The 12,027-nt window shown below is 42.3% G+C and overlaps 1 protein-coding gene across 1 annotated transcript in view; it reads left to right on the top strand.

Moving 5' to 3' along the window:
• Window positions 1-12,027, top strand: part of syde2 (synapse defective Rho GTPase homolog 2) — an 88,016-nt gene that overhangs the window by 45,855 nt on the left and 30,134 nt on the right. Inside the window, exon 4 of the mRNA XM_033029096.1 lies at window positions 8,967-9,093. Within this exon, the coding sequence (XP_032884987.1) occupies window positions 8,967-9,093 (127 nt within the window). The remainder of the gene's footprint in view (window positions 1-8,966; window positions 9,094-12,027) is intronic.

Below are 12,027 nucleotides of genomic sequence, written 5' to 3'. Positions count from 1 at the left end.
GCCTACTCCTGCACCTATTTTCTATGTTTCTATTCTTCATTCCATATAATCATTGCCCTTTATGTGGAACAACTTGCCCCTCAGATTTTTTTTAATTTCTCATCTCTCGCCTTAAACCTATGCGCTCTAGTTTAGACTCTATTTACCCTATCTATGCACCTAATTAATTCTCCCCTGTTATGTTCTTTGCTTCGCAAGCTTAGGACATTCACACGAACAATCTTTTATTTTAAACATACAGTACCAGATTCCGATATTTCTAGTCACATGTAGGAAGATACAAATGATAGCATTTATTAACAGTGCAGTTTCTGTGCAGATTGCTGCCAACCTATAACAAGCCATCAATTGTTGTCCTGTTTAAAATTAAGCGAATTACAAGTAGTTGTTTTTGTGATTTCCAAGGTATTTTTGTTTGAGGTCACAGTTATCAGTATATCAGTTCTGGAGAGATGCTGCATTAGTCCGTAGGAGCAGCATCTATGTACTCCTCCACTCACCCATCTTTCAGTTATGTGGGCAATGTGAACTTTGCTTTATAGTCCACTTGACTGACGACAAAGAAGTCATTTTGAAGAATTTCTAAATCAATATTTACTGGAAAGTCTAAATTATACAAAAAGGCTTATCTGATACAAGCTCTGCAAGTCGTCATTCTCTCTTCCCCCCCCCCCCCCCCCCCCCCCCCCCCACCCTCCTCCCCCACACTGAGCTATCATGAGAGGAATAGATCGGGTAGACGCACAAAGTCTCTTGCCCAGAGTAGGTGCATTGAGGACCAGAAGACATAGGTTTGAAGTGAATGGGAAAAGATTTAATAGGAATCTGAGGGGTAACTTTTTCGTACAAAGGATGGTGGGTGTATGCAACAAGCTGCCAGAGGAGGTAGTTGAAGCTGGCACTATCCCAACGTTTAAGAAACAGTTAGACAGGTGCATGGATAGGACAGATTTTGAGGGATATGGGCCAAATGCAGGCAGGTGGGACTAGTGTAGATGGGACATGTTGGTTGGTGTGGGCAAGTTGGGCCAAAGGGCCTGTTTCCACACTGTATCATCCAAAACCTTGTTCTGTGAACCGACAGGATGTTTTTGAAAAACCAGCAAGTCGGCAAATAGGATGATTGCAGAATAACTGGCTACTAAAGGTTCACAGAGACACCACGTGAGTTTGACTAACATCAAATATTTTATCCCAGTAGAGCCCCTTGCAGCTCCAAAGTGCAGGGGAAGGGCTTTCCTTGGGAATCATAAGGCCCTTGTCATTAAACAGACTGGACATTTACTCTGGCCCTTGCTCAGTGTACACCATGTAAACAGCATTTCTGAAAATAGCTGTCACAACTTCCCTTCCTAGCCCACAAACATCCCAACCAGCAGCATCAGCATAAGTGCCAGGACCTGCAACGTATTGGATTCTGTCGGGCTATCTAAGGACCTAAAGTAAATGTCCCAAGTTTTGGAATTTGAGAAGAGAAGGGAATTCTTTATAACAATGTTTGCAATGAGATGCACGCTCAACTCTAGTCTTTCATTTCTTTGCTTAGACAACATGTGAGGTCTCGTCTTTACAGCAAATAGAGTTTATAATTATTAATATATTGCTGCAAATTCCATGTAAGTGTTTGGAGAGGAACAAGGTGTACACATCTTTTGGTCACCAACTCATTGAAAGATGCTAAATTGTATGTTCTAGTGCTGATCCAGCAATTGGAAGCGGGCTGATGGAAAACATAGTAGCAAAATTGTGATTTAATTTAGGAGGCTATTTTGGAAAGTTGAAAGTTCAGCATTCATGTAGAAGAAAGCTGAGCTGACCATTTGGATCTCCTGTTTTTCTAGTCTTGTTAATGTTGAAGATTCAGGAATACATTGGGAAGGAAGGCCTTGTGGACTAACTGAGGCGGGCAGCCCAAATATCATGCATCACTGACTTATTGGCTGCACATCAATAAATCCTTTTCTTGTTGCTTCCCACATTGATGTACCCTAATTAGAATGACATTGGCCTGAGTGGAGGCACATAGGCCTGAATATTGCGCAAAACTAGTTCCAGTAATGGAAGATATAGTTCAGATGTGGTGACTGGATGTTTTTATTAAAGATTCCATCAAGTATATGATTTTTAATTCCCTCAGAAGAGAAATGAAAGTGAAGTATGTGCATCATCGCTCCAGCCTGGGAATTAATATTGCAGTTAAAGGGATTTTTTTGCACATCTGTAACATTTGAGTAATTCATTACAGCTATTTAAATATTTCTCACAACGGCAAAGATTTATTTTCTCACTACAGAATTTGCTTGGCATTTGTGTTAATTTGAACAGGTAATTGCGTAGGAAGGAACTGCAGATGCTGGTTTAAATCGAAGATAGACACAAAATGCTGGAGTAACTCGGTGGGCCAGGCAGCATCTCTGGAGAGAAGGAATGGTTGACGTTTCGAGTCAAGACCCTTCTTCAGACTGATGTTAGAGGAGTGAGTGGTACATTGATAAGGAAATGTATAGATAAGGAAGTGTAAGGTGTGAAAACAGGACAAAGGAATGGAGTTCAAGGAAAATGTAGAATAGATCATTGTTAGTTAGGAGAAGGTAACAACAAAGCAAACAGAGATACAGTACAGTTTTCCCCACCCCCCATCAGTCTGAAGAAGGGTTTCGGCCCGAAACGTCGCCTTTCCCCACCCCCATCAGTCTGAAGAAGGGTTTCGGCCCGAAACGTCGCCTATTTCCTTCGCTCCATAGATGCTGCTGCACCCGCTGAGTTTCCCCAGCAATTTTGTGTACCTTAGAGATACAGTGCAGTCAGACTGGTTGGAGAACTGGGAAGAGGCAGAGGATGGAGAGAGAGAGAAAGCAAGGGCTACATGAAGTTGGAGAAGTCAATGTTCATACCGCTGGGGTGTAAGCTGCCCAAGCGAACTATGAGGTGCTGTTCCTCCAATTTGACAATGGAGGAGGCCCAGGACAGAAAGATCAGTGTGGGAATGGGAAGGGGAGTTAAAGTGTTGAGCAACCGTATTTTATATTACATGTAATTGTCCTGCCTTGCACAAACAAAAACAAACGTCCTGTTTCAGTGTTGAAGGTATATATAACCCTTGTCCACCTTGTCTTGGTACAGTACAACATGGACTTCAATCCTCAAGTTCTACCTAGAGTCATAGATTAATACAATGTGGAAACAGGCCCTTCAGCCCAACTCGCCCACACCGGCCAACAATGTCCCAGTTACTCGATTCCCACTTGCCTGCGCTTGGTCCATAAGCCTACAAACCTGTCCTATCTATTTACCTGTCCAACAGTTTCTTAAACGATGGGATAGTCACAGCCTGAACTACCTCCTCTGGCAGCTTGTTCCATACACCCACCACCTCGAAAAGTTACACCTCGGATTCCTATTAAATCTTTTCCCCTTCACCTTGAACATGTTCTCTGGTCCTCGATTCCCCAAGTCTGGGTAAAAGACTCTGTGCATCTACCCGATCTATTCCTCTCATGATTTAGTATACCTTTATAAGATCTCCTCTCATCCTCCTGCGCTCCATGGAATAGAGACCCAGCCTACTCAACCTCTCCCTATAGCTCACACCCTTAGTCCTGGCAACATCCTCGTAAATCTTTTCTGAACCCTTTCAAGCTTGGCAATATCTTTCCTATAACATGGTGCCCAGAACTGAACACAATATTCTAAATGCGGTCTCACCAACGTCTTATACAACTGCAACATGACCTCCCAACTTCTATACTCAATACTCTGACTGATGAAGGCCAAAGTGCCAAAAGCCTTTTTGACCACCTTATCTACCTGCGACTCGACCTTCATGGAACAATGCACCTGGACTACTAGATCCCTCTGCTCTACAACACTACCCAGAGGCCTACCATTTGCTGTGTAGGTCCTGCCCTTGTTCGATGTCCCAAAATGCAACACCTCACACTTGTCTGTATTAAATTCCATCAACCATTCCTCCGCCCACCTGGCCAATCGGTCCAGATCCTGCTGCAATCGTTCACAACCATCTTCACTATCTGCAAAACCATCCACTTTTGTATCATCATCAAATGTGCTGATCTTGCCCTGTATGTTCTCATCCAAATCATTGATGTAGATGACAAACAGTAACGGGCCCAGCACTGAACCCTGAGGCACACCACTAGTCACAGGCCTTCAGTCTGAGAAGCAACCTTCCACCATCACTCTCTGCTTCCTTCCATGGAGCCAATTTGCTATCCATTCAGCTATCTCTCCTTCTGACACCATAATTTATCTACCTAACACCCAATAAGATAAAACAAAATTGAAGCTCTGTAAGACTAGTTAGGCCACATTTGGAGTATTGCGTGCGTTTCTGGTCACCCCAGTACAGGAAGGATGTGGAGGCTTTGGAGAAGGTGCAGAAGAGGTTTGCCAGATTGCTATCTGGAGTAGGATGATTAGAGGTTGGACAGAATTGAATTATTTTCTCTGGAGCATTGGAGAGGAGACCAATTAGAGGTGTATAAAATTATGAGAGGCATAGATAGGGTCAGAAATGTTTGTCCAGGGTGGAAATCTCAAAGTCTAGACCTTTGGAAATATCAATGTCTAGACCATAAAGCTTTCAGGTGAGATTGGATAAGTTTAAAGGAGATGTGTGTGGTACGTTTTTATACAGAGATAATGCGTGCCTGGGATCCGTGCCAGGGGTGATGATGGAGGCAGGTTCAATAGTGGCATTTAAGAGGCTTTTAGATAGGCACTTTGATATGCAGGGAATGTGGAGATATGGATCTCGTGCAGGCAGAAGAGATTAGTTTATCTTGGCATCATCTTCGGCAGACACCACTGGCCGAAGGGCCTGTTCATGTGCTGTATTTTTCTAAGTTCAATGTTCTAAAAACTCATGAACAATATATTTTTTTGTGAATTAGAAATAAACCCTTCAAATGGAAGGTGGGCAGGCAGTGGTGAGGAAAAAGTAGCCTTGGCAATCCCAATATACAATGGTCATGAATGGCAATAGTAATTATACATATTATGAAAAAACTATTACAATTAAATTCTGCCAGGGTCAATATCATAACTCACCAGGCACCTAAATGTCATAAAAAGCTAATTTAGCCAATCATTAATAATGACTCCAAAAATAAAGTTCCATTTAATTTCCCCTTGGGACATGATTGTTCCTGGCATAGAAATCCATAGCATTAAAACTAATTGCATTGTTGATTATTCTCCATATGAGCTCCTTCTAATCCAGGCATATCTTTCTATTTTTTCGTCCTGTGTACTCATTTTGTTCCAAAAATGCATCTGTGCTATTCCTCTCAACCATGCCCACCTTCTGCATTTAAAGTACCATTGTTTATAGCACTGTCTATACTGCAGACAGAGGAGATGGACATTCAGTTAGATTTGTAAGAGTTGTTTAATGCTACTTCAGTTCAAAATAAAGGGTGTGATATGTATCTGGAATTGTGTGGAGTCTACACCTTTCTAAATTGTATCAGCATACAAATTGGATTTTGGCCATGGTCCAATAACTTCATGTCACAACTACTCTTGCCAATTTTTGATTTCTTATTTTTTTTAAACTCTGTTTAAATTCCTAAATTGCCCTGGTGAGATTTGATCTAATATTGTCTGGGTTGTTAGTCTGAGTCTTTACGCTTTCACTATTCACTAAGATTGTTGCTTTAGTGCCAGAAAAATAACAGTCAGTGTAAGTATTGAAGTGTGATTAACAGTTTATAACCTGACAACACTCATTTTGTAGACACAAAATGCTGGAGTAACTCAGCGGGACAGGTAGCCTCTAGGGAGAGAAGGAATGGGTGACGTTTCGGGACGAGACCCTTCTTCGGACTGCCTGTCCTGCTGAGTTACTCCAGCATTTTGTGTCTACCTTTAAACTAGCACCTGCAGTTCTTTCCAACATTCATTTTGTAACGGCTACAGCACTTACCGGTAGTTCAACATGGCAGTTTTTTAATGGGCTTCCACATTGATTTAACGGATGAGGTAGTGCTGGGAGTGAACTCAAATCCTTGCAAATATTTTTAGAGAGAGAACTCTGATTTAGGATTAAACCAAATATGTAGTTCAGATTTAGGTTTATTTAGGTACAGTGAAAAACTTTGTATTGCATGCTTTACAAACAAGTCAGATATACCATACAGAAATGCAATCAAGTCAAACTCGTACAATAGATAGAGCAAAGGAGAAGATACAAGTGGATAGCACGCAACAAAAGCTTTTCACTGGAGCTCGGTACACGTGACAACAAACTAAACTAAACAAGTGTAGCATATCAGTTAGACAAACGTCCTCAATGTGTAGAGGTGAATCATAGTACCCTAGCTTATGGAAGGATCATTCAGAAGCCAGATGACAGAGGGGAAGTAACTGTTCCCTAGACTGGTGATGCACACTTTCAAGCTTCTGTATCTTCAGCTGGACGGGAGTAAGGAGAAGAATGAATGACCAGGGTGGGACAAATCTCTTGTCATGTTGGCTGCTTCTCTGAGGTAGTGTGAAATGTAGATGGAGTCAATGATGGGAGGTCTAGTCTATGCGATGGACTTGGCTACATCTACAATCTGCAATTTCTTGCAGTCTTCGGCTGAGCTGTCCCCAAACCAAGCTGTGATGTAACCCGACAATATATTTTCTACTAATGCTTCTAAACGTGTTTATACAATGCTTCTCATTTCTTACTTGGAAAGAGAGCACATGATATTTCACGGCAACCTTTGCGACATTGGCATCAACACAATAGGGGATGAAAAATTCCATGGATGTCTCCATGTCTTCACATGAGTTTGCTCCTCTTCTGTGTTTAAAGTTCCATTGCTTTGTCTATATCGCAGCGTCAAGCAAGAGATGCACCGTCAGTTTGATTTGTCAGAGTTTAGTTTAGAGAGACAGCATGGAAACAGGCTCCTCAGTCCATATAGTCCACATCCATCACTCGTTCAGACTAGTTCTATGTTATCCCACTTTCCTATTCACAACAACACTAGGAGCAATTTACAGGGGCCAATCGGTCATTTGATGCTACTTTAGCCAACAGTTCAAAATAAACAGCGTTATGTTTTTCTGGAACTGTGCGGACTCTACATCGTTCTAAATTATTTCAGCCTACGTTGGATTTTGGCCAAGATCCAATAAATTCATGTCCAAACTACTCAAAGCATAAATGTTGTTGGAGTTCCATGTAGCTGCTTGCCAAATTGTGGCAGTACTTTAGTAAATTGTAAATGTTGTTGATTGTGTCTGTGGAAAATGATGCCGTTTTGTAATTTTGGAACATTGTGTTGTATGCTCGAAACGACAGCCTTAAGATCAGGGTCACAATGGCCGTAAATGCTAATTGGCAAGAACTATGGAGAAGTGTTTGCTTTGCTTGTACAGGATCCAAGTAGAGTAGAAGAGACATTTTGGATGACCCCGAAATTCCTGTGCTTTTTCCCTCATTTTTGATTTTAGCAGAACACTTGGCCGCTTTCCAACGTATTTCTTGATTCGCAAGAGAGTATGGAGAGAGACAAAACTGCTGGAGAAACTCAGCGGGTGCAGCAGCATCTATGGAGCGAAGGAAATAGGCAACGTTTCGGCCCGAAATGTTGCCTATTTCCTTCGCTGCATAGATGCTGCTGCACCCGCTGTTTCTCCAGCACTTTTGTCTACCTTCGATTTTCCAGCATCTGCAGTTCCTTCTTAAACAGTATGGAGAGAGAATTGTAAAGGAATGGTCTGTTTATTTTCAGGAAGAGAGGCTGGAACTTGCAGAAGATGATGTGGTTGTGGATTCTTCTTATGAAGTCCAGACATGCAGACCAGTGGTGTCCCAGTGGTAGCGACAGAGGGAAGCTAGATTGTATTTTTCACACCACTTGGCTTGATAATGGCTACAGCAGAGCGAGACTATACTGAGTAGTTTCATATAAGTGGGTGAAAAGGTAATTTCTTGCCTTGGAGGAGTTGCCTTTTTTAACTAAGCGTACCTTATTTTATGTTTCAGTGTGGGAATTAAAATATTGGCACCTCAGTGCAAGCTTTTCTGCTACCCCAAGTTAACATCGGTTTATCACGGAAGAATATACATGCGTTAGAGAGCATTACATTTTTCACAGTGGGTGTATGGAACGAGCTGCCAGAGGAGGCAGTTGAGGCTGGGACTATCCCAATGTTTAAGAAATAGTTAGACAGGTACATGGACAGGACTGGTTTGAAGGGATATGGACCAAAGGTGGGCTGGTGGGACTAGTGTAGAAGGGACATGTTGGCTGGTGTGGTCACGTTGGGCCGAATGGCCTGCTTCCCCGCTGTATCACTCTATAACTAAATAATCTCTAGATTGATTTGTGCAGATGGTTCGGTGGAGAGAACATAGACAGTTTGGTTCTGTCGTTTCTAGAGTTTAGAAGAATGAGAGATGCACTCAATGAAACATCGAACATTCTTCGAGTTTGACAGGGTAGATCATGTTTCACCTGACTGATGTTCAGGGTCAGGGGGTCACGGTCTCAAACTGAGCAGTTAGCACGCAGGACAAATGAAAATAATGTTGCTTACCCAGTGGACAAGGAATGTTTGGAATTCTCTCCCCAAGAGGGCTGTGCTGGCTCAGTGGCCGAGTATATTCAGATTGATGAAGTTTGGATGGTAAAATAATCCAGGAGCATAGCTGTCTGCAGAAAAATGCAACTAAGGTTAAAGTTGCCCATTATCCTATAGAATAACAGTGGAAGCAAGGGCCAAATGACCACCTATGTTTTCATTGGAATTTTGTAATCCCCATTTCAAAAAAAGGTGATTACAAAATCCCCCCTCCCGCCCCCCCCCCCCCCTTTTCAAAAACAAAAAGTGTTGTTGCACATGACTGTTAAAACATTTCTCTTACTTTATTGGTCCAGCAGAAGTATTTGTAACTGTGCTTTTGAAGACAAATCTGTGACTACATCTTGTGCTTCCTCTTCTAGGTTGTGGGCCTGTATCGGCTTTGTGGCTCTGCTGCTGTTAAGAAAGAGCTTAGAGAAGCTTTTGAGCGTGACAGCAAGGCTGTTGGCTTATCCGAAAACCTGTATCCGGATATCAATGTCATTACAGGTAAATGTAATGCTGGTTTGTGCTTACTGTGGCTTTTATAGTGTCTCTAGTGATGGGGCACTCGATAGTTATAGGTGTAGACGGGAAACTCCATGATCACAAACAAGATACGAGGATGGTATGATTTGGTGCTTTGTTATTGCATTATATATCTAAATCTAGATAGAAAAGTTATTAAAGCTCCCTGTACTTCTTTCAACATTTACAAAATCAAAAATACAAACATATTTCAAGCCATTTTCAATGGAGCAACAATGGAAAATTTCAATCTTAGGGATTATTATTTTTTTATTAATCCAATCACCAAGTACACCAAGGGCGGGACAGTGGCACAGCGGTAGAACTACTGCCTCACAGCGCCAGACCCGGGTTTGATCCTGACTACGGGTGCTGTCGTACATTCTCCCTGTGACCTGCGTGGGTTTTCTCTGAGATATTTGGTTTCCTCCCACACTTCAAAAACATACGGATTTGTTGGTTAATTTTGCTTGGCGTAAATGTAAATTGTCCCTTGTGTGTGTAGGATAATGTGTTAGCGTGCGGGGATCGCTGGTCGGCATGGACTCGTTGGGCTGAAGGGCCTGATTCCGCGCCGTATGTCTGCAACAACTTGGGACAGTATTGGTCTTGTTTTACTGATCCAATGTTAATGTACTCCTGAAATCGTCAATTAATATGTGTCCCTTAATATTGTGTTCTAACTTATCATTCAACACTTTCAGCTTGTCCTACCGCCAGTGATAATATGTTGTCAACACCATTTCACCTGTTGTAAAGTTCAATGCTTTCCCAGAGTCAATCAGAATTTAAACATTTGAACTGAATCACTCAGGTTTTATGTGGTTTAGTAGGCCTCTGATCCAAATGAGCTTTTACTTTGAATTACTACAAATAGTAATAGTAAGGGCGGCTCGGTGGTGCAGCGGTAGAGTTGCTTCCTTACAGCGCTTGCAGAGCCAGAGACCCGGGTTCAATCCCGACTACGGTTGCTGTCTGTACGGAGTTTATACATTCCGTGACCGCATGGGTTTTCTCCAAGATCTTCGGTTTCCTCCCACTCTCCAAAGACGTACAGGTTTGTAGGTTAATTGTCTTGGGTTTGTAAACTTGGTATAAGTGTAAATTGTCCCTAGTGTGTGTCGGTTTGTGTTAATGTGCGGGCATCGCTGGTCGGCGCGGACTCGATGGACCAAAGGTGTAGGGAAGAACTGCAGATGCTGGTTTAAATCAAAGATAGACACAAAATGATGGAGTAACTCAGTGGGACAGGGCCTTGACTCGAAACGTCACCCATTCCTTCTCTCCAGAGATGCTGCCTGTCCCGCTGAGTTACTCCAGCATTTTGTGTCTATCTTCAGTGGACTCAAGGGCCTGTTTCTGCGCTGTATCTCTAAACTAAACTAATATAACGAACAGGGTTATCATCTCCAATGCTGACTCATGGGACGTTACTTCAGTTTTCCATTTATGGCTTGTGTTTCTGTGTCGTTCCTTTTGTTATTTCTTCGTTCTCAACTTGCACGTCAAACATTATCCCTTTTAATCAGAGCAAAAGTGTGGTCATTCCTCTGGAATTTTCTTGACCATCTCAAAGTTTTTTTTTGCCTTTAGATGTCTGAATGCAAAGACTAATGATGAAGCAATGAGCTCTTTGTAATCGTATCGTTTCTTCCAGCATTTTATTTGTTTTAATGCTGTGGTGATTGTGACCAGAAATTTGTTTCTTTGTTCAACCTATTGTTTTTTATATCAATTACCTTTCAACCTGAAAGAAGTAGGATTATTGTACCATCTGCTGTAGATCTGAGTGTAAATACATACATTGCTGGAAATAGCTGAGTGAATTAAGCAACACTGGTGCAGAGAAAAACATAATTACTCTAATGTTGAGTCTGTATAAGGATCTTGACCTGAAACACCACGTATCAGTCTGAAGAAGGGTCCCAACTTGAAATGTCGCCCATCCATGTTCTCCAGGGATGCTGCCTGTTCCACTGAGTTACTCAGCACTTTGTCTTCAAGAGAAAATGTGGCACCGATAGATGCCAGTTGAGAGGGGTGCTGAAAGAGGCCATTCAGCCTGACTTATCCTCACCCCCCTGCCCTCTGATATTCTCTGTGTGGCGTAAGTCTATTCTCCCTGTGCCTTGGTGTGTTTCCCCGAGCTGATCCATGCTCCTCCTACATCCAAAGACATGCTAGTTTATAGGTTTTAGTGTCATGGAGCTGTCATAGTAATGCAGCTTAGAAACGAGCCCTTCGACACAACCTTGTCCCTGCCAAACTGTCTCAGCTAGTCCCATCTGCCTGCATTTGGCCCATATCCCTCTAAACCTTTCCTATCTGTATACCTGTGCAAGTTTTAAACATTGTAATTGTACTCGTCTCCACAGCTCCTCTGGCACCTCATTATAAATACCCACCTCGCACTGAAAAACTCAATTCCCTTTAAAAAAAATGTCACCTTAAACCTATGTCTTCTCGTTTTTGAATTTCATATCCTGGGAAAAGCACTGACGATTCACCTTATCCACATCCCTCATGGTTTTGAATATCTCTATAATGTCTTTCCTCATCCTGCCTGCTCCAGGATAAAGGCCCCAGCCTTTCCAGCCTCTCCTTCATAACTCAAGCCCTCCTGTCCCAGTAACACCCTCACTTCTCTGCCACATAGTTTCCAGCTTAATGACATCTTTTGTCAACCAGGCTTCCCTAGTCCTGCCAGCCTTGCTCTTATAAGATGTTGGTGAGATTATATAAGACGTTGGTGAGACTGCATTTAAAATATTGTGATCAGTTCGGGGCACCATGTTATAGGAAAAATATTGTCAAGCTTGAAAGGGTTCAGAAAAGATTTACGAGGATGTTGCCAGGGCTAGAAAATAGGTGCAGGAGTAGGCCTTTCTGTCCTTCGAGCCAGCACCGCCATTCAAT

This window comes from Amblyraja radiata, chromosome 10 (assembly GCF_010909765.2).
Source record: "Amblyraja radiata isolate CabotCenter1 chromosome 10, sAmbRad1.1.pri, whole genome shotgun sequence".
In the NCBI taxonomy this organism is placed as follows: Eukaryota; Metazoa; Chordata; class Chondrichthyes; order Rajiformes; family Rajidae; genus Amblyraja; species Amblyraja radiata.
This window is presented reverse-complemented; position numbering and strand designations above follow the sequence as displayed.